The 27,611-nt window shown below is 57.4% G+C and overlaps 3 protein-coding genes across 4 annotated transcripts; 2 read left to right on the forward strand and 1 right to left on the reverse strand.

The window, feature by feature from the left end:
* The first annotated feature begins 708 nt into the window (after positions 1-708).
* LOC139677472 (chymotrypsinogen 2-like) lies at positions 709-2,768 on the forward strand. 2 transcript variants are annotated; one of them, XM_071567457.1, is made up of 7 exons: positions 709-762; positions 858-1,001; positions 1,127-1,206; positions 1,320-1,398; positions 1,830-2,010; positions 2,376-2,509; positions 2,587-2,768. In XM_071567457.1, exons 1-7 carry the CDS (start codon positions 709-711, stop codon positions 2,746-2,748), a joined length of 834 nt encoding a protein of 277 aa, XP_071423558.1. In that variant the 3' UTR covers positions 2,749-2,768. The 2 variants fall into 2 exon arrangements, with proteins under 2 accessions (XP_071423558.1, XP_071423559.1); XM_071567458.1 differs by having other exon boundaries at positions 709-757; positions 898-1,001.
* A 679-nt stretch (positions 2,769-3,447) lies between these two features.
* LDHD (lactate dehydrogenase D) lies at positions 3,448-6,868 on the forward strand. The gene is made up of 11 exons (XM_071567539.1): positions 3,448-3,555; positions 3,673-3,785; positions 4,025-4,166; positions 4,250-4,391; positions 4,664-4,823; positions 4,901-5,100; positions 5,179-5,307; positions 5,957-6,084; positions 6,169-6,259; positions 6,346-6,457; positions 6,532-6,868. The coding sequence occupies exons 1-11, from the start codon at positions 3,493-3,495 to the stop codon at positions 6,695-6,697; spliced, it is 1,446 nt and encodes a 481-aa protein (XP_071423640.1). The 5' UTR covers positions 3,448-3,492; the 3' UTR covers positions 6,698-6,868.
* Positions 6,869-7,187: 319 nt separating this feature from the next.
* Positions 7,188-27,601, reverse strand: ZNRF1 (zinc and ring finger 1). Its single transcript, XM_071567541.1, is given in 6 exon segments — positions 7,188-8,455; positions 8,603-8,693; positions 8,785-8,890; positions 9,564-9,659; positions 26,695-27,037; positions 27,039-27,601. Coding segments are annotated over 5 exon segments (705 nt in total). The 5' UTR covers positions 27,141-27,601; the 3' UTR covers positions 7,188-8,455; positions 8,603-8,635.
* Positions 27,602-27,611: the final 10 nt, after the last annotated feature.

Raw genomic sequence — 27,611 nt, forward strand, 5'->3', positions numbered from 1 at the left:
ACCCAGAGAAGCTGTTGATGGCCCATCCCTGGAAGTGTTCAAGGCCAGGTTGGAAGGAGCTTGGAGCAACTTGGTCTAGTGGAAGGTGTCCTGCCCATGACAGGGGGTCTGGAAAAAGATGAGCTTTAAGATCCCTTTCCACCCAAACCATTCTGTGATTTTATGGTAGGGTCCAGGATGACGTGGAATCATTTTGACCCCAGAACCGCAATTCCTACAGGCCTGTTTCTACCAATTCTTGTTTCACTGCTTTAGCGTTCCTGTGGGCCCACAATTCCCATTTGTTCCTGTTAGAGTGGATGCCTGGGCTGTTTCATCATTCCTCTTAGGAATCCTTCTTTTTCCAGCTCCTTCCTTCACACTGGATTAAAAAAAAAACAAAGCTACAGAGCCTTTCCAGACAGGTTGATCTCTGAGGTTCCTTCCAACTACAACCACTCCACTATGATTCTATGACCAAGTGACAGCTCACCCCATGTACCGGACGAAGGATATTTTGAGGCAACCACTTGGACCATGTGCTCTCCAACAGGCATAGCCAAGGGCACTGGCTCCAGGTGCCATGCTCCCAGGCCACATCCTGGCACTGTAGCAGGTGCACACTATCTCCCAAGGCTGCAGTGGCAAGGCCAGCAGCTGTGGGGACGTGCCCTGGGGTGGGTATAAGAGGTGGCAGGTGCTGAGCAGGGCCCATCCTCAGGAGTGGCAATGGCTATGCTGTGGCTGCTGAGCTGCCTGGCGCTGGCGGGCTTTGCCCGTGCCGCCCTCCCTGAGAGTACGTGGGGCTTTGGGGATTGGCAGGGTGGGCTTGGGGCTCAGGGGGGGTGGCAGCAGTGTGGAGGGGACATGGGGCCAAGGTGGCTGAGCTCCCGTCCCACGGCCATTTGTGCCCTGCAGACTGCGGCGTGCCCGCCATCACACCCGTCATCCGCGGCTACACCCGCATCGTCAACGGGGAGCCGGCAGTGCCAGGGTCCTGGCCATGGCAGGTGTCCCTCCAGGTGAGAGCCTGAGGTGGGCTGGGGGCTGGGGTGGGTGCCGTGTGGGGGTCCGGGCACAGAGCACCCCGTTGGCAGTGCCAGCAGTGCCAGCAGTGCCAGGTGCTGATGGCAGCTCTCCCCGCCAGCGCTACGGTAACTTCCACTTCTGTGGCGGGTCGCTGATCAGCGAGAACTGGGTGGTCACCGCTGCCCACTGTGGCGTCAGGTAGGCACTGGCTCTGCTACTGGCAGACGTGGAGCTGGGCAAGGACACAGGGGCCCCGACAAATGCCCCCTCCCTGTGCCGGTGCCCTGTGCTCAGTGCCTGCCCATGCGCAGGACAACCGACACCGTGGTGGTTGGTGCCTACGACCAGAATGCGCCCGGCCCTGATGAGCAGAGGCTGACCATCGAGAAGGTACTGTCAAGGCAGGGGTTGTGTGCCTGCTGGGCCACCACAGGGAGCTGGGGGAGTGTGTCGGGGTGTCCCTTGTCCTGGGTTGGGTCCCAAGGAGTCCCTGGTTGCCCTTATCCTGAGAGTCAGGGCTCCCTGGGGTGTCCCTGCTCCCCCTCCTCTTTCAGGCCAGGTCCCCCAGGGTGTCCTCAGTCTGCAGGATCCCCGAGGGTTGGGGGTCAAGCCCCAGGGTCCCCTTCATCCCTGTGGGTGATGTGACACGGGGTGTCTCTTCTCCCCTGTGTCCCAGGGGCCGGGCTCTGTAACTCAGGCACCCTGTCAGCACGGAACCCACAGGACCATTCCTTGAGGTTCTCACTGGTCTCTGTGGAGTGCCCGGTGCCTGGCACCCTGGTGGGGGGTGCAGGTGCTGGGAGCGGTGCTGCTTGCTCCAGGTCTTCAAGAACCCCAAGTTCAACATGCTGACCGTGCGTGATGACATCACCCTGATCAAACTGGCCACTCCAGCTAAGTTCTCGGACCGTGTGTCCCCCGTTTGCCTGCCCAAGGCCACTGATGAATTCCCAGGAGGCATGACCTGCGTCACTACTGGCTGGGGGCTCACTGACTCCAGTGGTACTGCACTTTCTTGTCCCTCTCCCTGTCTTCATCCCCATCCCTGTCCCCTGCCTCATCCAAATCCCCATCCCCATACTTGTTCTCAACTCTCTGCCCTGCCTCATTCCTTTCATTGATCCCTATCCTCCTCTGAGTTGGAATCCACATCCCAATCTGCCATCCACACGCTCATCTGAATCCAAACTCCCATTCCAATCCCCTGTTGCCATCCTCATCCCTGACCCCTTCCTCATCCCCGTTGCCACGCCCCAACCCTGACCCAACGCTGTCACCATCTCGGCCCCATCACGATCCCAGTCCCTGTGCCCATTCCCGCTGGGTTCCCCGTGCGGTCGCGGCGCTGAGCCCCCTGTTCCCCGCAGCCTCCCAGACCCCCGCGGTGCTGCAGCAGGCGGCTCTGCCCCTGCTCACCAACGCCCAGTGCAAGGAGTTCTGGGGCTTCCGCATCCGCGATGTGATGATCTGTGCCGGCGCCGACGGAGCCTCCTCCTGCATGGTAAATGCCCCCGGTCCCCCCGCTGCCCCTGGGCCCCCGGGCCCCACTGCCCGGCGCTCACCCACTGCCCCGTGTAGGGCGACTCCGGGGGCCCGCTGGTGTGCCAGAAGGACGGCGCCTGGACCCTGGTGGGCATCGTCTCCTGGGGCAGCAGCACCTGCGACACGCAGGTGCCCGGCGTCTATGCCCGCGTCACCATGCTGCGCGACTGGGTCAACTCCATCCTGGAGGCCAACTGAGGCCGGCAATAAACGCTGCCACCCCCTGAGCACTGTGTCCTTGTCACCGGGGTGGAGGGGTGGGAGCGGGGTGGGGGACGGGCAGGTGGCTGGGAGACACATGGCTGGGGATAAGGGCATGTGGTGCCCTGGGGCGAGTTTTCCGGACATGGCCACACCTACCCAGGAGGGCTGGGAGGCATGGGGACACCTGGCTGGGAATGAGACCAGATGGCTGGGGAGCTTAGGAACATCTGACTACACAAGTGGACAGAGGCACAGGGATGCACAGGACTCCTGGCTGGGAATGGGGACAATGGACAGGGGGCATGGGAACACCTGGCCCTGAATGGGGACACCTGGCTGAGCATGGAGACTGAGGTACAGGAGTTCCTGTGGACACATGGTTGAACACGGTGACTTTGGACTGGGCTGGCCCAGGGACATGTGGCCTCCCACAGGATCAGGGACCCCTGGCCAGCTGCAAGGACACCTGAGCAGGCATGGGAACACCCGTTTGTGGGACAGCTGGCAGGGCAAAGGCCATGGTGGGTGTAGTGACAGAGCTCAGGTGTGGGACCCCTCCCGGAGTGGGCATGTGACCATGGGCACTGATGGGTTCCCCAGCAGCAACACACTCCCGTGTCTGTCCCCGTGGCTGGAACCACCTTAAGGTGTCGGTGTGGGGGCGGGACTGAGCCACGGGGGAGGGCAGGGTCCTGGAGGTCGTGTTCAGTTCCTGTGCTCCTGTTGTCGGGTGCTGCCATGGCCCTGCGGCGGGTGCTGGCACTGGGGGCAGCCGTGGGGCACCGCAGCTGCTGCACCAAGGTGGGGCCTGGGTTCCCCGAGGGCATTCACACCCTGCCGTGACCAGTCGGCGCTGTGCCCTTGGCTTCTGGTTGTCCTGGGCCCTCCCTGACAGAGCCCTCGTCATTCCCCCCGCAGCCCTCGCTGCCCCCCGACTTTGTGGAAGCCCTGAGGGCCGTGGTCGGGGCTCCCAATGTCTCCATGGCCGCGGCGGTGCGGGAGCAGCACGGCCACGATGAGTCCATGCACCCGTGAGTGCCCCTTGGGGCTGGGGCTCCTGGGGAAAGGGCTGGGGAGGGGAAGTGTCATGGGAAGGGGAAGGGTCCTAAGGATGACCAGGGTCTGTGTAGGGGGAATGTTTGTGTAGGCAAGGCACAATGGGGAGGGGAAGGGGTTTGTGAGAGGAGTCCCAGCTTGGGGAAGGGCCATGGGGAGGGGCAGGGTCTGGGCAGGGGAAGCCAGTTTGGCAGTGGTGCTGCCTGTCCCCCAGCTGTGCCCCCCCGGATGCCGTGGTGTGGCCCCAGTCGGTGGGGCAGGTCCAGGAGTTGGCCGCACTCTGCTACCGCTGCCGTGTGCCCATGGTGCCCTTTGGCACTGGCACCGGCCTCGAGGGTGGTGTCAACGCCGTGCAGGTATCGGCTCCTCTTGCACCCCCTGCCCCCCAGGGGCTCTCAGTGCCCGGCTGTGCTGAGACCCACTGGTGCCCCTGTGTCAGGGCGGCGTCTGCTTCGACCTGAGCCGCATGGACAGCATCGCAGAGCTGAGCCTCGAGGACTTCTCGGTGACAGTGGAGCCCGGTGTCACCCGCAAGGCTCTCAACAGCCACCTGCGTGGCACTGGGCTCTGGTTCCCTGTCGGTACTGTGGGAATCAGGGGGGGCCAGGGGGCGGGAGGTCACAGCACTGAGGGTGTTGGGGATGTCTTTGGGATGGGGATGCTGGGAATGCTGGTGCTCCTGAGGTGTCCATGGGTGTGCTGTGATCCCAGTGGTGCCTGTGGGACTGTAGTTGCCACGACCCCAGTGTTACTGGTGATGCTCATAGGTCTGTTGTGGTTGGGGTTCTGGTGGTGTGCCTGGGGGAGTGGACACCATCCCCACCCTCCTCCCCTGCCCACCCCCTGCTCACAGACCCTGGGGCGGATGCCTCCCTGTGTGGCATGGCAGCCACCGGTGCCTCAGGCACCAACGCGGTGCGCTACGGCACAATGCGTCCCAACGTGCTCAACCTGCGCGTGGTGCTGCCAGACGGGCGCCTGCTCCACACCGCCGGCCCCGGGCGCCAGGCCAGGTGGGTGCTGGGAGTCCAGGGCACCACACTGGGCTGGGCAGGTGCTGTGTGGGCACCTGCTCACCAGATCCACACAGAAAGCGAGCAGCCGGCTACGACCTGACCTCACTCTTCGTGGGCTCCGAGGGCACCCTGGGCTTCTTGACCCAGGCCACACTGCGCCTGCACCCACTGCCTGAGGCCACCGGTGCCACCATCGCCTCCTTCCCCAGCGTGGGTGCGGCTGTGGCTTGCACCGTGCAGGTGCTGCAGGCTGCCGTGCCCGTGGCCCGCATCGGTGGGTGCCTGGGGCCAGAGGTGGGGCTGGGGGTCCAGGTGCTGGTGGTGGAACTCAGCACTGCCTCCTCTCACCCAGAGTTCCTGGATGAGGTGATGGCTGATGCCTGTGGTCGCTACAGTGGGATGGGACTGGCAGCAGCAGCCACACTCCTTCTGGAGCTCCATGGCTCCCGGCATGGCCTGGCTGAGCAGCAGCGGCAGATGGGTATGGATGGGAATAGGGATGAGGATAGGGTGCCTGAGGCTGGGAGCCATGATGGACACCCAGGGACAAGTGATGGTTGCGCAGGAATAGAGGATGGGTGACAGGGGTGGATGAAGGATGGTGCTGGGGGGGGGGGCATGGAATGGCTCTAGGATGAGTGTGGGGTGTCCAGTACATGGGACAGTGGGACTGGGCATGTCCTGAAGTCAGGGATGGGTGCTTAGGGCTGGGTGCAGATTGGGGACCTTGAGACCACCAGGATGAGGGACAGGTGCACAGTGCCCAGGGCTGGCAGATCAGGGTCTTGAACAGCTGCCTGTGGATAGGTGATGGGGACCAGGGGTGTCCTGAGGTGAGATGGGTGCCCAGGACCAGGAACAGAGGGACCAGGGATGGATGCTTGGAATGGGGACTGAGAAGACACCAGGATAAGCGATGGCCATGTGGGCTGGGGGGTCTGCTCAGGGCTCAGGGAGAGGGGCAACCAGACAGGTCACAGAGTTATGGACAAGGACTCAGGGACAAGAGGACCAGGGGTATCATGGGATATGGGATGGATGCCCAGGATGGGCACTGGAGGTCCTGGGATGAGGGCCAGGTGCCAGGGAGTGCCAGGGATCCCAGCCCAGGGGCTTCTGGTCACCATCAGAGGAGATTGTGGGACTGAACGGTGGCTCTGGCCTGGCCTGGGCGGAGGAGCCGGAGGAGCGTGGGCGCCTCTGGTCGATGCGCCACAACGCCTGGTACGCCGCGCTGGCCCTGCGGCCCGGATGCCAGGTGAGGAACAGGCACAACGATGGGGAGGATGGTGGCAGCACCTATGGAGCTTCAGGTGCCACAGCTCTGCCCTACCCACCCCAGGGCTACTCCACGGATGTCTGTGTGCCCATCTCCCGCCTGCCCAGCGTGGTGGTGGAGACCAAGCAGGATCTGCAGGACTCTGGCCTCACCGGTCAGTGGGGCTGCAGCCCCTGGGACAGAGGGGTGGGTTGGAGGGATCACCATCCTCCCTGCTCACCCTGACTCACGGCCCTGCAGGACCCATGGTGGGACATGTAGGCGATGGCAACTTCCACTGCATCCTCGTCTTCAACTCCCAGGACCCAGCAGAGGCCGAGCGTGTCCACGCCTTCACCCAGCGCCTGGGCAGGTGGGGATGGGGGCACTCTCAGGGGACAGAGTTGGATGACAGAGTTGGATGCCCTGACCCTCCCTGTCTCACAGGCGGGCACTGGCGGCGGGGGGCACCTGCACTGGGGAGCACGGCGTGGGGCTGGGCAAGCGGGCACTGCTGCTGGAGGAGCTTGGCCAGGAGGGACTGGACACCCTGCGCTCCATCAAGGCTGCACTGGACCCCCACAACCTCATGAACCCTGGCAAGGTGCTCTGAGGGGAGGCACTGGCACCGAGCTAGCAGCAGGGGGGCTGCAGGCCCTGGAGTCAGGGCTGGGGTGGCTGTGGTGCCCTACACTGCCACAGTTCGTGTCCCCACAAATCCTCCCATCCCCACCTTTGGGGGTCAGGGATCCCCAAACGCCCAATAAACCCCTTTGCACCTGTAGCCTCTGTGCACCATTATGTCTTTTGGGGGACAGGAACCCACAGCCCCTCCCCAGGTGGCCCCTGTCCCAGGCAGCACACACAGACACCCACAGAGCAGGGCACCATGGGGGTCCCACTTTAGCATCTTCCCTTGAGCCACAGTGGGGGTGGTGCTGGGTGGGAATGTCCACCATGGCTCCCATGGCATCCCATCTCGGACCTGCTGAGCACTGCTGTGGCCATCCCCACGTGGCAGACATGGGGACGGGGCATCAGTGCAGGTGGGGATCTCTGGCACCTCACTGGCCTCATCTGCTTCACCAAGAAAACCAGTGAAATAAAATAACAGTGAATATTTTATTGAACATTGTTTTAATACCATATCAAAACACCTTGACTAATGAAGGAAGCTCCCCCCAAGCTCTGAACTTTTTTCCCCGTTTTTTTAATATATAAATACAGAAAGGTTTCCTGCAGGGGCACGGCCACCGGCAGGGAGGTCTCACCAACGAAAATGCGCCCGCCGCGCCAGGAGGGGACGGGGATGGGGCCGGGGATGGGCAGGGGAGGGGTCACTGCCATGAAATGACTCCATCTTGGCACCTCCAGCAAAGCCACCCCCATGACCAGGGGTGGCTGGGGGCATCCGGGGGGCCATGGGGCCTTCCCCATACCCTCCTCAAAAGGGTCCAACTCAAAGCCGATGGAAAAGAAAAAAGGGGAGGCGGTTTTGGCAAGAGGAGCCCGGCGGGGGGGCGCGGGAGGGGCGGCGGGGATTCTGCGGCTCTCCAGTCTCTGAGTGGTTATAGCTGAGTTAAAGAGTGACCAGTCTGTAAACATCACCGGGGCAGGGAAGCTCAAATCGAAGAACACGCCAGTCAACACAAAGCTTCAGTTGTGGTTTGTTGTTTGGGGGTTTTTTTGTTCATTTTCTCTTTTTTTCTTTTTTTCCTTTTTTCTTTTTTTTTTTCTCGTTGTAAACACTTGAAAGACGGACCCCTGCGACTCAGCAGGGGGGAGCAGTGTCCCCGCTCCCGGCGTGGGGCAGAGTCCCCATCTCAACGCTGCCGGGGGCTTGGGTGGAGATCTCCAAAAGGGAGACGGGAGAGAGGAGAAATTTCCCGTTTAGTCAGTGCAAAAAAACCGAGCAGAGCCCCCGGGCGAGTCCGGGTGGAAGGTGGGGGGTTGCCGGTGAGAAATGCCGCGTGCTCCGTTTGGCCGGCTGTCCCCCGGCAGCTTTCCCCTTTCGGTTCGGGGAGAAAAGCCAAACATCATGGCAGGGTTTCGGCCGAGGGCGGCCCTGACGGGCAGAGCTCTCCTGGTGACCAGCGGCTGTGGAGGGGAGAGCAGGTCGCTCCGCTTTTCTCACACTGTCTTCTCCTGGATGTTTCTTTTTGTTTTAAATCTTTTAAATTAAAAAAACAAAGCAAAAAACAACAAAACAAATAAAAATAATAAAATAAAATAAAAAATGCGCTGTTGTCCCAAGTGGATTCAAGTTTCTGGGTTTTATTTTTGTCTTCTCGAGGAATTTAAAGTCAGCCCAAAACTCCAGGCGGGGCGGGGGGGACGGGGTGAGGAGGTACAGCAGGTATAGCAAGGTGCCCTGCAAAGGCAGAGAGAGACCATCCCGGGTGAGGAGCAGGAGCCCTGGTTGTCCCACCCCACCTCATCCCACCCCATCCTCCCCTCCTGACCCAGGATTTAAACCCAGCATGGGAATATGCTGTTTGAGCACCTGCCACAGGCTCACCTTAAAGAGAAGTCAGCAAGCACGCCCAGCAGGTCAATCAGAAGGATGCTCCGGGCAAGATCTGTTCACTTCAAACCATGAGTCTATACAGCTATGAGAGGAGAGCATGTCACTATGGAGTGCTGAGCCTCGGGTATCCCCACCTGTGCCGCTGCCACCCGCCTGGCCATCCCTCACAGTACCTTTTGTGATAAATGCAGAGGCAGGGCAGCCTGGCTATCGTGTCCCCCTGCAGCAGCTCCTCCAGGCAGATCACACATTCACCAGCATCCTTGGTCAGCACGTCATCTGGGAGGGGAGGAGGGGGCAGCAGTGAGATTAAGTGGATGGCATGAAGCGGAACACATGGCCACTGTTGCAGATGCAGCTGTGAGGGGGCAGAATGGCAGCAGCACTGGGGAACACTGGCAGGAGGCTCAGTGGAGGCAGAGGGGGGAGATGGGTTTGGGACAGCTGGAGCGAACACAGCTCCTAACCCTGGCTTCCAAAAAATCACCCCCAAGTAGAGGGTGAGCATCACTCCCATACCAATGGTCAGGAGAGAGGTGGGACATGGCCAGAGCTTGCAGCCCAATGCTCAGCTCAGTGCTGAGCCCCATATGCCTCCTGGCCAGAGAGGAGGGGAGGAAGGCAATGATCCTTCAGAGGGGCAGCCCAAGAGGACATGTGTCCCCTGCCCTTGCCAGGCAGGACACCTGGCCAGGAGGGCTCTCTCTGGCAAGAGCAACCCGTGGAGGCGGCTGTGTTACAAAGGAGCCCAAGCAAAAGCAAAAGCAGCAGGGTTGAGCCGCGCTGGGGAGCGGAGCAGAGCAGGGACCAGCAGCAGCACCATCCTGCTGGAGAACAGCCCTCTTGGCAAGCCCAAGCTGAGCTGCCTGCCCACAGCAAGAGTCTCTTCAGCCTGCCCAGAGTCCTCCCAAGGCAGCAGAACACTGTGTCCCCTGCACGGCCTGGCCCTTACCATTGTAGGAGAGGCGAGGTTTGCTCAGACACATGATAAAGTGCATTTCCATCTCATCAGAAGCCACAGATTTGGAGCAAATGGGGCACTTGAAACCTGGAGGAAGAGCAGAGACGAGCCCTTAGCAAGGGCAGCAGGAGGAGTCCATGCTGCATCCCAGGAAATCCCCGAGGCCATGGGGGGCCAGAGTAGCAGGCAGCCCCTCACCTGCAGCCTGCATGGTGACCCGCACCCCACACGGCACCCGCTCATCCTGCGCTGGTACAGGGACAGCCACCGCACAGGGGACAGCCGCCCGAGCCGGCGCCTGGTCGTCCCCGTGCCCGCCGCACAGAGGGCACACTGAGAGTGCCAAGGCAGCGCACACGTGGTCATCAGCTGCTGCCAGGCCTTAAAGGGCGAGCAGCAGCCTGGGGCACGCAGCACCCTGCCACTGGCAAGTGTAGGGGGCATGTCCCTGTGTCTGGATGGTGCCATCTCTGCTGCCGGAGCTCAGCACTGCATGGCTGAGCCAGAAAAGCTGCAAGGAAGGAGTTTTTTTGTAGGGCTGCAGCAGAGGACTGGTAGGTCAGAGCCTCAAACCCAAATGGCTGCTTTCTCCAGCTTTTTGCAGGAGTGAGGTGGGTGCTCACCTCTCTGATGCCAGCCAGCAGCCTCAGGAGCAGGGGGACCCTGCAGGCTGATGTCACAGCTTGACCTTGGCTGGTGACTTGGAAGAGGCTGGCTGGGATGCCCAGATCTGCTCTGCAACTTTGCTTGGGCATGAAAGGCCCCGGCTGGTGCCAGGGTGTCACATCAGTATCACCACCTGCTTCAGCCATGCAGACCACCAGGGCATCATCCGCAGCCCCACCAACCAAGGCTGCCTCAAGCCCAGGTTTCTAAGGCCCAAACTCCCAGGGAACAGAATCCCAACCAGCCCTGTAGGTCACTCTCTGGGACTCCAATGCAGCCAGGTCGAGGCTGTGCAGTTCATCCCTGCCCAGCAGAGCAGGGCTCAAGCCGAACACGCGCGTGCCACCACAGGTTTGCACCGGAATATTCAGCAATTCTCTCTGCCTGCAGAGAGGGAGAGGGTAATTTAAGGATCTGCCTTCTAAAAGCAGATCAGGTTTGACTGCAGTGCTGCTTAAGAGCTTTCTTCATATATATGCAAAGGCTGCTCAGGAAAGAGGAGAAAAGGAATGTACACAAATTATCTAAGGATGAATCAGATTCTAGTTTGCCACCATGTGGATGTGGCCAGGGCATTTTTTTCTGCGAGTGGCTTTAAGGCTTTAACGCAGGCAGCTCAGATCTCTGCAGTGCAAATAACCAGGCTAACTGCTCAACACCTGAGTATCTGCTCATTAGCAGTGGTGATAAATACAGATTACTTCCCAGCTCCCCGGATGAAAGCCTAGGACAGGGATGCCAATCCTGGCCCTCCAGAGGATGGTTATTTCTCAAGGGGGCACAGCAAAGATGAACATCATGGATGGTGTGGGACTAGCTTCAAAAGGACCTGCTAAAACAAGGAGCCCTCAAGCCCAGGGGTTCCTGCAGTGGTGTGTCCTGCTGGCTTGCAGACACAGCAAGGGCACATCCCTGCCCCAGCCAGGCTGAGCCATGGGGTCTGTGCTGTGAGTCTGGCCCTATCTGCACCAAGCCCTGGGTGACAGGGCAGCACTGTCAGCCAGGGCCTCATGGGCAGCAGTACCAATCTGCCTTCTCCTCTCCAGCCTAATTTTACTCCTGACCAATTAATACCTTGTGGCAGCCGTGTCCATTAGCTGAAATAGCTGGTTTTTTCCTCCTCCCCAGTGTTTACCCGGCCAGTGTATTTATAGCACGGATAGCTCGGATAGCTCCCAGCCTGCCTGCCAGAAGACCCAACTGGCTCCCCTTGAGAGACACCCTGCCGGTGCCCCGCTGCCCTGGCAGCCTGCCCGCCCCGTCCCCGCCTGCACACGGATGGTCTGCCACACCGCGGCCACCAGTCCCTGCCCGGGGAGCTCCAGGGACTGGCTTCCAGCGGCAAGTCCCCGGAACGGCTGTGAGGGGCTTTGGAAAAGGCATCTCGGCTGCGAACTCTGTGTCAGGGCAAGGCATTTGTGGAAGCTCTGTTCTGTTCCCTGAGCAGTGCGCAAGGAGACCTTGTTTCCTCTGGTCCCTCCTTTTTCTGTGCCAATGTGTTATTTTAAACAGGCTGTCCCAGATCTTCTGGCCTGGGCAGCACTTGAAGGGATCCTACCAGACGTGCAACCGATGGGAAAGGAGAGGGCCCTGGATGACAGTGCCTGGTCAGCAGCTGCCGGGGCACAGCTGCTGGCAAATCAGCAGGGCCAGGCAAAGAACAGGCCCTTTGCAGGCTCTGGCAAGCGGCTGTTGCAGATCTCCAGGCCCCTTTGCTAGCTGGGATAGCTTTAGCACAGTTATAAATAGCCAGCATGAACGCTCCTCATGCTCCCCAGCGCTCCGTCGGCAGCTGGCTGGGGACTGGGACTCCCGACACCACCACGGCCCTATGGCAAGGACGTGGGGACATTGGGCAGACAGAGGGGCCCGAGCTCAAGCCTCAGCATGTGTGTGGTGTCCTCCAGTCAGATGGGTCTGGGGGCTGGGACAAGTGCAGAAGCACACATACTGTTCTGGCTCTGCATCTCACAAGATGGAGGGAAGTAAAAAAAAAAAAGATGAAAATGCAATTGCAGAAATTCCCAGGTTGACTACAAGCAAGGAGATAGTGTGGAAAGGCCCCCAGAACAGGGGGCTGTCCCACACCCCAGCTGTTGGAACAAACACTTGACATTGCAAAAGCAACTGCCTGCCTTCCCCTCCACAGCTGGAGCCCACTGCCAGCAGGAAAGGGCAGGCAGAGAAGGGGTGAACTCCTTCACCCCTTCTCCAAGTGACCTTTGGGCAACAATGGTGGACAGAAAACCAGTGAAATCAGCACCCAGCAGCTGCAGGCACCAAGCCGGTGCCTTGGAGCATTCCTCAGGCAGGCACTGGGCCCTGGAGTCCGTCCTGCAGATGAAAGAGCCACTCCCCACATAGCCAGCCCCTTTCAGGCCATGGTATTTTCCACATTCCCCGAAATCCCCGTTAATTTATCCTGCCTAAGCTGCCAGCCAGAGCAACTCAGGAGATTACATTTTGACAGCTGCGCATGGAAAATTCAGCTCCCTCCCTCCTCCTCAGAGCCCTTTCCGTCCTCCTCCCACATGCCTAAAAAAAAAATCAGAGGAAGGGCCCAGCTATTTCTCCTTGCCAGGGCCTCCCACACCCATGGGGAGGCCCAGGGCTTGCTCCAAGGAAAGGCCATGGACCCTTCCTCCTTCCCAGTGCAGTCAGGGCAGCTGGTGATGCTCCTGACCACAGCACATTAAACCTGAAGCTGGCACTGTCACCTCATGCAGAGATGTGTGGACAGGCACCAGCTCCTGACAGGAGTGGGGAAGAGGAGAGTGCTGCAGGAAGCAGTCTGGCCTCAAAAGGCAGGTTCAGATCAAGACCTGGATTCTTGCATCCTGCAGGAGACAGTGAGAAAACCAAGGGCCTTCCAGGGCTGTAAGATGCAGGCATGTGATCTAATCTCTCCAATGGCTTGGTCTAGAAACCAGGAGCAAGTGGTGCCGGTGCTCTCCAGGGGCTACTGCCCTCTGAGTATTTTTAGGAAGGTTACATGGTTTATTTTAGAGAGTCAGGCAAAGTAGAGCTGGGAATCTCTGAAAATCTCCACCAGGTCCTATGCATGCTGAAGAAGCCTGGTGGTTAACCCTTACAGTGCCAAAAGCACCACTACAGAGCAGCAGAGACTTTGGTGGTGGTGGGAGAGTCAAGACATACTTTCCAACCCATGTCTAAACATGCCAAACAGAGCTGGGATAGGAAATTCCCATAATTTGTGTCTACTGAGCACTGTAACAGTGTCAGCTACACCACATCCTGTGAGTGAAGCAGCTGCTCCCCTCAGGGGTGGGTGAGACCACAACCATAGGAGCTGCAAGCCTGTCCCAGACTGCAGGTAAAGGCATGTGCCACGTCCACCTTCCCTCCCCAACCCCTCCACTAGCTCCCCCTGCCTCCAGGCAGATTGCTTCCAGGCTACAGTGCCCTCAGCAGACGCAGCATCACCGCAGCAGTAGGAGACCTGGGCTGTCACTGGCAGGTGGCTGAAACACAGAGAGCAGCAGCTTCACCACTGCACAGCATCTCCAGCACTGGGAAGAAGACACTGGTGGGGGATGACATGCCCTGAAGACAGAAGGAAGTACAGCCCCAGCAACCCACCCCATCCAGAGCAGCATTCACAAAAGGAATCCCTGGTTGCACAGGCTCCCCGTTCCTGCCATGGGATAAACCAGGAGCCCTGTGTGTGGGAGCAGCAGCACAGACTCCCCAGCACAGACCTGCCTCAGGAGGGGTCCCCTCTCTGGTGCACAGCCAGCCCACAGGGCACCAGGAGCACCAGGGAGCTTGGGGTAAGCCCCAGGCTGCCTGATGGTCATGGAAGATCAGGAAACCTCAGCTGCACAGCTCACCTCCATGCCTCCAGAGAGAATCCTGGGCTCCCAGCCAATGGAGCTGGGCTTACAGCGGTGAAGATGCATCCAAGCATGAGATAAACACAAGGAATATTTGATCCAAGCATGCAGTTCTGGTGCTCCTTCCTGCTGAGTATACCCTGAGCATTTCACCTCCTCCCATGGCTTCCCCAACACTGCCAGCTGATCCAGCACCAGGTGGAAGCTGGAAGAGGTGGATCCTCTTGAAAAAACCTACATGAGCAATTGAAGAGTAGGGAAAGGCTGAAAGACCACGTCTGTGGGCCCTGTTGGTCAACTGGAAGGTGAAGCATGTGGGGTTGGGTGAGGTAAAGTCCTCCCTTTTCCTTACCCCTCCAGCACAGGCTTCAGCACAGCCTCAGGAAGAAGGAACCAGGGAAAAGTTGTCCTATGTGCCAGGCAAGTGAAGAAAATCTGAAGAGCCAAGATATTCAGATCCAACATGTCCTGGAAAATAAATTCCCTACTGGTTTAAAGCAGCCTCATTTTTCTGAAGTGATGGTCACAGGGCAGCATTGGAGATTGCACATGGGTGCACAGAGCACATCTTCAGCACTTGGGTAGGGACCAGGTGGCTCAGGACTCCATGAGTGTCCCCTCTGAGAGCTGGAAGTGACATGGAAGTGATGCTCTACCAGCCCCAGCAATGCAGCCTCGTGCCAGGAGGGAGCTGGCAGCTGCACCAAGGACTCGCCCCACTGAGGACCATGATCCTCTGCCAGCACAGCACCTGCACCAAGGGCCTGGAGGCCACAGCACCCAGCAGAATGAGGCTGGAACCCGCTTCCCCTTGCAGAAGGAAATGGCATCAGCTGCACAGGCAGAGGCAGGAGCCAAGGGCCAACACAGCCCTGCTGGCCCGGCAGGACTCAAGGCATCAGGGGAACTCCGCTAGGGTGCTGGGCTACTGTGCAGCACAAGGGCTGACACGAGCTGGGACACGTAGGCAGGAAAGAGTAAAGCACTTAAGCTGCCTCATTTGCCAGGTTTGAAAAAGCAAGAGTCCTTCCTCCTGAGTCAAGGCTGCAGGCAGGGAGGTGGGAGAGCACAAAGGACAGGTCCAGGGTGGAAACAAGACATCCCACCTTCCTGGGGATGAAAGGAAGCAGGGAGAGGGGATGCCAGTGAGCCAGCCCCAGATGACAGACAAGCAGGGAACGTGGCTGGGATAAGACATCTCTGGATGGTAGTGCTTGGAAAGAAAACCAACCATTGCTCCTGCCTTGGCAGAGGGATGGTCCTGCTCCATCCCCATCCCACCCCACCACTTCCTTGCTGACTGAGCCAGTTCAGCTGGCTGAGAAGGGAGAAAGTAAATGCTTGCAATGTGAAAGCTGCACCCCAAAAAGAAGCTACTTCTGTGCAAGACCATGTTTAGCAAGGTCTAAGATAAGCTGTCCCTGGTGTGCAGTGGCTCCTGGCAAAGCCCCCACATGGCAGGTGTTTGCTGTCAGATTGGCCACACACCAGCCAAGGGTGGCAGGGACGTGCCATGGAACATGAAGCTGGACGAGGCCAGCACCATCCTAACACTCCAGGTATTGTGTTTTGGAGAGGCCTCTGCCCATTCCCACCTGATTTAAGCCACAAAGAGGATATGAAGCAGCAAGGAAAAGGCCTTAGTGCTCCAGGTGGGATATGGGGAAGCCACTGGGGCCAGAGGGATGCAGATAACGGAGTGGAGGGACCGGGTGGCATCACGGCGCAGCAGCCCAAGGCTGGCTTGCCGCAAGCCAGGAGGCAGAGCTGGGTTTTTTTTAGCCAACTGGGTTCTTATGGAGGCGGTGGGGGAAGATGGGAAGAAGAACAGATTGCAATTCTGGGGCTGAGGAAAGCTGGAGAGTTGGAAAGGAGCAGGAGACACAAGAGAGGGAACTCCACAGGGACATTTGCTCTAGGGTATCCAAAGCTATTGATCCTCATCAGACAAACACATCAAAACCTTAAAAAACACCTCCACCACAGTCACTGAGAAATGGGATGGCAAAGAGGAGTGGCTATATGGTCACAGGTTGTCCAGAGCCATCCTCCTTGCACACACATCCTCAGGGAGAGTGTGCAAACTGCCTCTGAACCCCAAGAACCCCACCTTGCTCGTCACTGAGTATTCACCCTTTCATGGCTGCAACTGCAATTTTTGAACAAAAGTACTGATGCTAAGGCAGAGAGCATCTCCTTCCTATAGCTCCAGCTATGCTGCAGGATTGGTTCCCCAAGACCTGGATGAGAAAGGCAACTTCACAGGGTCACCTTGTCTTCCAGAGAGCCCTAGTTTAACACAGAAACACTCCCCCAGCTGCTGGGAACATGTTTCATAAGGAAGAGGGTGTAATCCAAAGCTAATTTTAGCATCCCAGAGAAGAGCAAAGTTAAGCAGGGGGGTCCTGGGTGACATGCCAGAGAAGGAAATAACACCTTCAACTTCTCCTGTCAGGCTGCAGGGCTCAGATTTACCAAGTTACAAGCTCATCCAGGGCTCCTGCTAGTCACAAAACCAGCCTAGGACCACCTCATGGTGCAGGAGAACTGCAGGGATGCTCTGGTTCGGTGTCCCTACCTCTGGTTTTCAAATTCACTGCCTAGTGAGGACAGAGTTCCTGCAGGATCCTTGGGAATTTCCAAAGAGTTTGCCTGTGTGCCTGCTTTTTTCCTCCCTAATATTTCTTGTATGAAGCAGGAGGCTCAGCAGAAAAGCTGCTGTGGGCAGAAATCATCTGTAAGGCACGCAGAGCCAACAGGGTAACAAGGGGGTCCCAGGTGCTGACATGAAGCAGTGCAGTGGATCCTCTGGCAGCACAGTGGGACAGCAATTTGGAAATTAGAACAGAATGGGAGAGATTCAGACTCTTTGCTTGGCAGAGGCTGGGAGGGCGCAGTGAGGCAACGTCATGCGGGAACTGGTGGGGTGAGTCACTTCTGACTAAGCCATCCATTGGGGAGGCACCCACGGAGTCCCCGCCGCCAGGATCCTGCACTGTGGAGCTGCCAGAGGAATTCCCACTTTCGGAAAGGCTGAAACGCAAAAGCCTGACCTGAGCCACTCCCAAACGCAACTGGATCCAACCCCACGGGATGATCTCCCTCCTGATCTCTGGGTTTTTCCAAAGCAGAAAACTTGTGCTTTGATGCTGCCGAGGTTCCGTCATGCCTCAAGCTTCAGCTGATCTCACTGGGAAGATGAAGGGACACTCCAGAGGCACATGATGACATGCCCTGGCTTTATGATGCTGGGAGCAGAGCCCAGCACTGCTCACACCCACGTACCCACTACTGCCAGGAAGCAATCCCACCCGGCTCTGCAGGCATCCCACGGCAGCACTGCACAAACAGTGGTGGAAGGTCTTTCTGAGCCTGGGCCATGGTAGCAGGATCACTGGGGCAACTGGTTCTCATCAGTGCAAGACTCCCAGCCCATGAACCCATGTTGCTTTTTGGGGTAGAGAAAGGGTAATTTTTATGTAGCAGACAGGAAATAGACCACAAAAGGCACACAGAGCTGCACCCACAGGCACTGGGAAATGCTTGCAGCAAGTTCCCATTGATTGTTTCTGCAGAATGACAAAAAAAGTTTGAAATTTTTCCACCACTGGAAAAAAAAAAAGAAAAATCTTAGTGAGGAGCATGCTCACTAACCCTAACCTCACGTGCCCCTCATGTGGTAGGAAGGGCTGCACAGCATAGAGCACCTCCCAGCTCCCCAGGAGGGGCTGTGACTTCTGAGGGATGCCCAGTGAATGCCCCAGGCTAGCAGAAGAGGAGGGAGGGAAAAAAGAGGAGTGCAAACCTGCAGGATGAACACACCTCTCTGCTGTGCAAACTACAGGAGGGGAGGGATGTTCAACGGCACCAAGCTGCCCGGACAGGCAGCATGACCTCCCCTTTGACTGCCAGAGGCAAGAGATATGGGAGATAAATCCATGATGGGGATGGGGCTACACCACTCCAGAGCTTCCCAGCTGCCTTTGCAGCATGGAGGCGGCTGGCAGACAGAGCCAGCTTTCTGCAGCTCTGGGAGCTGAACCTCTGAAACACAAAGCATGGCATCTCGTAGGAATGAGCCTCTCGGCGAGTGGCAGGTCTGCCCACACCGGATCCTGCTAGCAAACGCAGGAGAGGCTGCACACCATGCCACAGGCAGGAAAACCCTGCCCAGCTGTCCCACCTTCTCTGCCCCTTTGCTTCAACACATGTCACCCTCCAGCATGAGGAGGGACTCCTGTCTTGCAGACAGGAGCAGGAGGAAGACAGTGGGGTTGCAGATGACAAAAAACCCCAGCTGTGGGATTTGAGTTCTCTTCCCCATCTGAAAAGGCAACATGCAAAGGAGCACAGTGTACCCTGATTTCCCGAGCTGGGCAGGGCCTTGTGAAGCAGCATCCTCCCACAAAACATACACCCAGGACCAGTTGCAGGGTGTCATCTGCTTTGTACCTATCTACAGGGAGCAAAAAGAAATCAAAAGTATCTAAAACCACCCTCAGAAGGTTAAGATCCAGACAAATAGCAGACTTCAAGAGTTATGAAATCAGTGGTGTAATAACTAAGCAGATGGGCAATAAGTTTCAAAGCAGCAAGATCTGACTGGGGATAACCTGAAACGCCAAGGCAGCTCAGGCAGGGTGCTCAGCCTCACCCTGTCCCGCTCAGTACCAGTTTAACAGAGGGCTGGCCCCAAAACTCATCTCAGCCCATACTGACTCGACCTCCCTGCAGATGGTAATTTAAGCCATCTGTCTAGAGCCAAACCCCACCTCTTTTTCCCCAGCTACAGATGTACAGGCCTTGGATGGATGGATTGAAAGGTGGATCTAATTCCCCTGCAGCGCTTCTCATGAAGCACAGCTCCATCGCCTTGTAGGGAGAGCTCCCAAATGAATTACTGCAATTACCCCGGCTGCAGGAGAAACTGCAGGTTTTCCCCTCACTGGTGACAAAGGCTTCTCTGAAAAACAATCCCCCAAACGCCTACCATCCCAAGCTGTAATGCAATCATCCAGGAAGAGTGGAGCCCCCAACACCACCCTCGAATCTATGAGCTGTGATCAGAGAAACATGCAGTCGTGGCCAAGGGTAGAAGGGAGCCAGCCACCAATCCAGGCAGCAACAGGCAAAGATGCACAGAGGACACAGAAATGCCAGTGATCCTGTCAGGGTAGGAAATAAAATGCTGGGCAGGGATGTGGGACAGGGTCAGCATCACTCGATTCTCCTGCCTGACTGCTGCTTTCCCTCTCTTGTGTTGCAGGCAGCTGGCCTCTAAAAATACCCACTGTTGTCACGCCGTCCTGCCTGCTAGGGCCAGAAAACAGCTCTGAAGCAGCTTTCAGTTCCATTCTTCATCCACGCCACTGTGCTTCCCTCACCAGGACCTGTCCCAGTCCCTTCTCTGTGCCTGGCAGGTGACAGTATCTCAGGAACCATGGCCATAACTCAGCAGACTCAACCAGCCAAGGGTGCTAACTGCGAATATAAAGCCCAGGGAAATTTCTGCTAGTGCAGAAAGGTAAATGTTTCCACAGCATATCTCTGCTCCTCTACAAAGTGCCACAAGACCATCACCCAATGCACACAGTGTCTCATGCCACTGATGGGGGGCTCACAGCTGCATGAGTGTGCACGAGCATGGGGAGTCATGAATTCCCCATGCTCATTCAGCCCATGACACCACAGCTGACCCAGGGCCCACCTGTTGCCAACACTGGCCAGCTCAGGTCCTTAGGAAAGGAGGGGAGAGAAGAGTCATCTCCACCTCAGAGGAGCGCTGCAGCCTCTCCAACGGTGGGGCACCATCCCCACCAGCAAAATACACCTTGTATGGAACACCTCCAGCTGCCCATAGACCCACTGTTATGGGCCTGGTGAAGAGCACCAGGGCTGAGTGATGCATCTGCTCCAGCTCAGTCAGCCGCACATGGCACAAATCTGGCATCACAGAGGCCCTGGGACCACAGCAGGGAGCACCAATGGACCAAGCCAAGTGGTGGCAGCAAAGAGATCAGCCACAAAAACCTGTCTGCTGGATCCCTGGCTTGTCCCTCCACCTTCCTCAACCCCTAGGCTGTGCAGGACCTGCACAGGTCTGGAAAGTTAAACCATGAGAGAAGCAGCCCCTGTCCCCTACCATAGGCACTCCCCTACTCTGCCTGCAGCCTGGCAGGGCAGGAAACCAGGCTGTGCCCACGGGAAATGCTGTGCAATGACACGAGAAGAGGCCCCAGGCAGCAGGGCTTCCTGCAGCTGCACCTCCAACAGCGCCCCATCAAAAAGCTCTGAACAAAAGCATTCGGGCAAGCAGTGCCTGCAAGGGACAGCAGGAGCATCCCCAGAGATACCCAAGCCCCCAGTGGGTTCACCTGCATTTTAAACCTGCCTGGTGGCACTAGTACAGGAGAGACATTTAAGGCCCAGCTTTAACCACTCTTGCTCTACCAGAAATAAAAATTGGATCTGTCTCTGCAGAGAGATGTCTGTTATATCCCAACATACAGCCACAGTAGAGCAGAGGGGTAAAATGCTCTGCATCAGAGCCTGCTTCTTTACAGCATCACTTGGCTGCTCAGGTATGTCATCCTGAGCCCTTATGATTTCAGTCTTCAAGGGAACCAGAAAAATACCCAAGTATTTGGCACATCTGGGGTTTTAGTGTAGCAGCAGAAGATACAATGAGATGCACCTTGTGTGTGCCCACTGGGTGGTTGGGGTGCCATGGGAATGGGCTCTGCAAAGGGAATTCATCCAGAGAGCTCTTTGTAGCCTGTCTGATCTGCAAGGGGAAAAAAGTCTTTTTTTTTCTGTCTCCTCCAAAGTGGGTTTTCTCCCTCCCTGCACTTCTCTTGAAATTAATTTTCAGCATTTAGCAGCATTTTCCCATGACTCTGTGTGGCTGCCTTGGCCAGGCGCCAGGCTGACACTGCTCCTCCACCAAAGATGTCTGTTATCTGATTGATCCTTCGTCCAGCAAATGAGAGACAGGAGAGGAACCCTAATAGCACATTAATAACTAAGAGAATCCTTTATGGTTATTCCAGTCATCGGAACAAACATCTCAGCAAAACAAACCAGCATGGGATAAACTAACGTCACGGGCTGGGAAGACAATCCTGGCTGGGAAATGGGTCAGCCCAGGAGCACGGGAGCATCATTCCCAGCATCTCTGGAATATACATATGTGGAAGGGGGAGAGGGCACCCAGCTCCCCCAGGCTGATTTATACACATTTAGAGAGGAGAGAGTTCAGCCAAGCCAGTTAATGTGCACAGCAATTAGTGCCTCTCTCCTGGGCAAGTCAGTTGAGATTTCAGAGAGCACCAGAGAGACAAGGCAGGGCAGAGACAGCCAGTGCTTGCTCTCGCTGCAGAGACTGAGGATAACCCCCGCCACCGCCGGCTTCTCACGCACAACGCCGACACTGACGCACTCAAACTTCATCTCCGGGTGCGGTGTGCGTTGAAGCTGCCGTCGAGTCTCGTGTCTTCCGGTGTTCAGTACTTCACCTTCCCAGGTAGCTGCTGCCTCCTCCCCATCTTGGGTCTATGCTGCCTCGGCAGCTGGCTCAGAGAGGGCAGAGGCAGAAGAGCAATCCCTCCAGACCTGGAGAGCCCAACAGCTGAATATCACCAGCATGAGGAGTCATCATGATTGTTCTCTTTGTGCCTGGGCCATGGTGGCAGGATCACTGGGGCAACTGGTTCTCATCAGCACAAGACTGCCCAAATTATCTGCAGGCCTGGCGATGCAGGTGCTCAATTTGGCTGCCAGACGGTCACCAGCACCAAACACACAAAAATATGGTTTGAGAACAATCATCTTTGGAAATTTCCACTAGCAAAAACAGATTCCAAGTGGCAAGTTCTTGCAGACCTTGGGGTACCCTTCCCCTGGCCTAGCTCCTGGAGTGGGAAGGGAAGCACATATGTTGTCTGCATGTTGAAAAGTTCAAAGAATCATAGAATATCCCAAGTTGGAAGGACTCACAAAGATCATCAAGTCCAACTCCTGGCCCTGCACAGGACAGTCCCAAGAACCACATCATGTGCCTGAGAGCATTGTCCAAATGTTTCCTGAACCCTGGCAGGCTCAGTGCTGTGATCATTTCCCTGGGGAGCCTGTTCCAGCGCCTGATCACCCTCTGGGGGAAGAATCTTTTCCTAATATTGAACCTAAACCTCCCCAGCACAGCTCCAGTCATTCCCTTGGGTCTTGTCATGGTCACTGAGAGCAGAGATCAGAGCTGCCCCTCCACTGCCCCTTGTGAGGAGCTGCAGCCCACGCTGAGCTCTGCCCTCAGTTTCCTCTTCTTCAGGCTGAGCAAAATGCCCTCAGCTGCTCTTTGCATGGCTCCCCCTCCAGACTCTTCACCATCCTCATGGCACTCCTTTGGACACTTGATAACAGCTTAATACCTCTCTTATATTGTGGTGCCCAAAACTGCACACAGGACTCAAGATGAGGCCTCACCAGTGCAGAGCAGAGCAGGACAATCACCTCACTCGACCAACTGGTGATTCTATGCCTGATGCACCCCCGGACATGGTTGGCCCTCCTTGCTGCCAGGGCACACTGATGACAATTTGGTGTCAGAAAAGTCAGGGCTGAGAGGAGACTCCCTCTGGCAGCTGCCAGGCACCAGCAAGAAAAGGCTCAGGACTTGAAGCTGCCAGAGCACAGCAAGGGTTCTTTACAGAGAGGCCTCCTCCCAGCTCACAGACACCAGGGCTGCCCCACACAGGTGTTCACACACACCTTCAGCTCATCCTCCAAAACAACCCCTACTTCCCATTTCATACTCTAGAGTAAGATTGAAGAGCATTTCCAGCTTCTTTTGCTTTCTAACTAACTCTGCCTGAAGAACGACCCAGCCTAGCACCCTGGCTGCCATCTCTGCACTACAAACCTTTCCATCTCCCTCAGGCTGGGCCCTCCTGCTCTGGGAAAGCACAGCCGATAATGCAGCGGCTCATTTGGCAAAGAAGACCTCCTGATACTGGTGTGTCCAGTATCCAGGACAAACAGCCTGCTTTGTCTGTGCATGTAAAGCCTCTGACATTCCTGATGGCATGCACAAAAGGATGAGCTAGGCATTTCCTTGGGCTAGCCAGTAGACAAGGAGATATGGATTTATGAGAGCTTCAAACACTCAAGGGCTTTGGGTGATGAGTGGGATTTCCAGATAAACTTTAAGCTACTTACAGCCTCTGCAAACTCCCTGAGATCCTCTGATGAAGATGAATAACATGAGAAATACTAAGAGAACCACACAAAGCTGGAGACATGCAGCATTAAACCACATATCTCCCTTTTCTCTCTTCTTCCCACTAGCCTTGGGTTTACTGAGAAGTCCTAACAGTCACAAAGCTACAGAGACAGGGTCAAGTGCTACAAGCAGACTCCAAAGTCGCACATGATATTTTGTCGTCTTCCACTCATGGAGGTCAGGAAGTGGATCTCAGAAACCCTGGGCAGACAGGGAAATCCCAGAGCAGTTTCAGGCGGGGCTGGCACAGTTACATTGCTTGCATGTATGGTGGACACACCTGGGAAAATTCCCATCAGGAAACAGCATTCATTTACCCAGGGAGGTGCTGTCCACTCAGAGGAAGAGACAAGCTCCACCAAATGGTCAGAGCCCTTTGCCCACCCCATTTGGAAGACACATGTTGGCTTTGCTGTTCATAGAGCAGCAGTTCTCATCCTCTAGTCCTGGGAAGGGCCAGAAGCCGTCAGTATCCAACTGCTCCTGCCATCCCAGCAGCCACAGTAGTGTCCAGAGGGATTCAGCAACAGGCTCCTCTCACCAACCATCATGACACACAGCATCCTTCAGTGACACTGCAGTGTATGCTGACTCTGGGGACCACTTTGCAACCTCCCTCTGCATAGGCTTCCCAGTATAGCCATCCTCTCTCCCTCCCCAGGCACACCCAGCTCTTCTGCAAGCCTTTGACTGCAGAGAGGGGAAGGAGTGACACCAGCCAGGGAAAAGGAGCTCAGCCTGCCCCAGTTCACTCCTTGGGGTCCCTGCTGATGAGCCATGAAGCAGCTGGAGAGGCACATAAAATCAGCATGGCAGATAAAGGGAGCAGCGAGGCGCCGAGCCTATCTGCGTGTTACTGTTATCGCAGGCACTGCCATGATGGCAACACCTTATCAATGCCCTTAAGTCAGGGCTCCTCACTGTCCCACTGAGGTCCCCAGAGAGGCCATATTGCACTTCGAGGCTCCCAGCTCATCCTGCAAAACCCAAGTGCTCCTGTAAGTACAAGCCCATGAATGCAACCTTCCCCACATGCAGAGATTGACACTATCCAGGTCTCCAGGAAAGGGCAGGCAGGGCAAGAAGCCACAGAGTTTGGGGGGCTCCTCTCCTTGGTAGAACAGCAACTTGGGCAGATCCCTAAGATTCCCAGGCATGCATCTTGCTGAGTGGGTTTGGTGTGTCCCTCGAGTCATCCTTCAGAAGGAGCAGGGACAGTCACGCGCAGCAATGTCAAAGCTCGTCTCCATTTACCAGAGCACTGCTGCTTCAGCACTTTCCAGAGGCTAATGGAGCAGCTCAGAGCCGTGAGAGGAGCAGGTCGATGGGGAGGCAAGGGGGAAGGACTGAGTAGCTCCTGACTGCCCTGCTGTTCGTTAACCAGCTGGAACAGCAGATTAGCAGAAATTTTAGCAGTCTTGAGGTGGCTTACTTCCCCCTTCCCCTCTGTCTTCAAATCCTCCATTAACTTCTTACATTAAGATGGAGACCGCAAAAGTTTAACAGGCTCTAACAAGTTTTCAGAAGGATTTTTAAGCATCCTCTGCTCCTTTTGCAATTAATTAGCAACGAGGAAGAACCACCACCAGGAGAGGCTTCAGCACGACTGAATGGCTCTCACTGCAGCCTGTGCACACTCTGGCATAGCTCAAATGCTCTCAGAGGGCCCTAAAAGAGGCATTGGAGAAACCCAGTTCTTGCAGCACTTCCCACAGCTCACACCACAATCTTTCAAGGGCACCAGGTTTAACTCAGCAGCATTGCACTAACTTGCTCGAAGGGCTGAGAAAAGCTTACTCCATTTTGCAGCTGGTTTACTTTTATGAATGGGATTTTTGCCTCTCAGCATTGCAGTTTGAGAATTATCATTTAATGTAACTGACACTCTCTGACCAACCACCATGAGCTGCAGGGTGTTTCTGTAACGAGACCCTCCAGGCTCCAGCACCAGGCACAGTAGAAGGCCCCAAGGCCCTTATTCCCAGGTGTAATCCTGTGGAGTATCTGGAAGGATGCTGTGCCTTTGTTTCTTTCTGCATTTAAAAACCAGAGCAGCAGCACAGGTTTGTGCAAGGTCACAAAAGAAAGTTTGCAGAAGTGCTTGGTCTCAACTCTGGCACTACATACCAGCGCCTCTCCATCTGCCAGGGTGGACAGCAAGCATCCAGATTATCTGAATCAATAGGAATCGTGCCTAGGGTGTTCTGCCACTGAGGATGCAACACAAGACATGCAGCTTCAGTCTAACAGAGAAGAGCAGCCCCAGGAGACTGGGCAATAGGGAACAATCCCAAGATGGAACCAGGAAAATGCACCCTGCAAGCCTCATTTTGCACTTTGTTCTTGTCCATTGGTTCAGTTTCAGGTCTTCCTGAAAATGAGGTATTGTCCCAAGGCATATTATGAAATTCCCAGACCACGTCACGCAAGGAGAACACTTACAGCATTTGCGAGGGGGGTGGATGGGAGAGAAATCCCAGACTATTCCAGGAAATGCAAGGAGACAGCCCTGAAATGACTTCCCCTCTAGCCAGGAAGGGAAGAGAGGACCTCCCACCTCGCTCCCTGCACCCAGGCAAAACTAGGTCAGTGACACAGCCTTGCTCACAGCCAGAGCTCCTCTCCAGACACCAGGACACATAGATGGGACGATCCAGGAGGGTGAAGGGGATAACCCTCCCCCTTCCCATAGCCCAGACATGTTTCCTGCAAAAGAGCCGGGCCAGCTCCCCAGCCCCGTTAAAGAGGCAGGCAGTTCCTCCTTTACTTCCTCCCCAGCAACAGTGCCAGCTGGCTTGAATGAGAAAACACGGTTTGGCCTCTCCCTAGCCCTTTATCAGACGAAATAAAGAAAAAAAATCCCCACAACTTGCTTTCAAAGGCTTCCTCTGCCTCTTTACCAGTTTCTAAGGCACACGAACCACTATACCTGACAACCCCCAAATACCTTCAGAAGAGGCATGAGGAGCTCAGTCTCACCTTCAAAACCAAGGGCTCGAGCTACAGCACCCTCAGTTCACCCTCTCTCAAGTGGAGGGGAGGATGTCACATCCATTGCTTCACAACCAAAAGCCAAAACACCTTCCTTCTAAAAAAAGTCTCCTCCCTTCACAGCCCTTTCCTCACTTGACCTTGACACAGATCCAGCCCCAGCGCGCACCCACCCGCCTGCACCACGAAGGGGATGGGGTTTGGAACAACGGGGCTTGGCCACCTGGCCCAGACGGGGGCAGCTCCCCCTTCTCAAGTGAACGGCGCCCACCCCCGTCCCCGGGTACCCGCAGAGGGAGGGGAAGCGGGCGGAAGGCTCGGGGGAGCCGGCACTCACCGCTGTGCGAGCTGAACCACCGCGGTGCGATGTGCAGGGGCAACGCGTCGGCCAGCGAGGCCCTGGCGCCCAGGTACAGCATCCCGTCTCTATGGTGACCGCCTCCCGTCTCCTGGAAACCGTTGCCATGGGCGTACGTGGAGTCGGAGCCCGGACCGCCGCCGCCGCCGCCCGGGGCCCGCTCGGCCTCCCCCGCCGCCCGCGCCGCCGCCGCGTACAGCCCGAAAGGGACGGCGCCGGCCGCGGCCGGGTCCATGCCCATGCCGGCCACCGAGCTGACGGAGCGGCTGCGCAGCCCCATCGCGCCGCCGCCGCCGCCCGCCCGGTAATGGCCGAAGGGGGGCGGCCCCCCCCCCTCCTCCCGGCGGCGGCACGGCGCTGTCATCCGTCGACACCCCCGGGAAGGGGCCCCGCGAGCGGGTCGCCGTGCTCTGCTTGCCCCCCATGTGGGCGCCGCCGGGCCGGAGGGAGCCGAGCGACAGCCCCCCGGCGGGGAACGGGGCCGCGCCGCCCCCGCGGGGAGGGCGAGAGGGGGCGGAAGGAAGCGGGGGGGGCGCGGGGAGCTACGGGCGAAAACCCATCCCCGCCCCAGGCATCCTCCCCCCGCCGGGCCCGCAGGGGCGAGGGCGCCCCGAGTCCGCCGCCGCCGCCGCCGTCACCCCCGGCGGAGGCCGCCGAGGGCTCCGGGGCCGCGGAGCGGGGAGGGAGCGGCGGGGGAAGGGAGGGGGGGGTGGCCGCCGGCCGGGTCGCTCCGCCCGCCTCGCTGGTGCCCCGGGGCGCGGCCGGGAGCGGGGCGCGGATCAGCTGCGGCCCATGTGCGGCGGGGGCGGCGGGGGCCGCGCGCCCCGCTCCGCTGCGCTCGCTGCGCTGCGCCGGGCACGGCCTCGCTGCGGCCGCCGCCTGGTGCCGGGCGCCGC

Source organism: Pithys albifrons, chromosome 12 (genome assembly GCF_047495875.1).
Source record: "Pithys albifrons albifrons isolate INPA30051 chromosome 12, PitAlb_v1, whole genome shotgun sequence".
Taxonomy (NCBI): domain Eukaryota; kingdom Metazoa; phylum Chordata; class Aves; order Passeriformes; family Thamnophilidae; genus Pithys; species Pithys albifrons.

Coding starts and splice junctions, on each gene's coding strand:
- LOC139677472 (XM_071567457.1), top strand. CDS start 709: ATGGCTATGCTGTGGCTGCTGAGCTGCCTGGCGCTGGCGGGCTTTGCC. Junction 763..857: donor TGGCGGGCTTTGCCCGTGCC/GCCCTCCCTGAG, acceptor CATGGGGCCAAG/GTGGCTGAGCTCCCGTCCCA. Junction 1,207..1,319: donor GCTGCCCACTGTGGCGTCAG/GTAGGCACTGGC, acceptor GCCCATGCGCAG/GACAACCGACACCGTGGTGG.
- LDHD (XM_071567539.1), top strand. CDS start 3,493: ATGGCCCTGCGGCGGGTGCTGGCACTGGGGGCAGCCGTGGGGCACCGC. Junction 5,101..5,178: donor CGTGCCCGTGGCCCGCATCG/GTGGGTGCCTGG, acceptor CCTCTCACCCAG/AGTTCCTGGATGAGGTGATG. Junction 6,085..6,168: donor CCCTGCGGCCCGGATGCCAG/GTGAGGAACAGG, acceptor TACCCACCCCAG/GGCTACTCCACGGATGTCTG.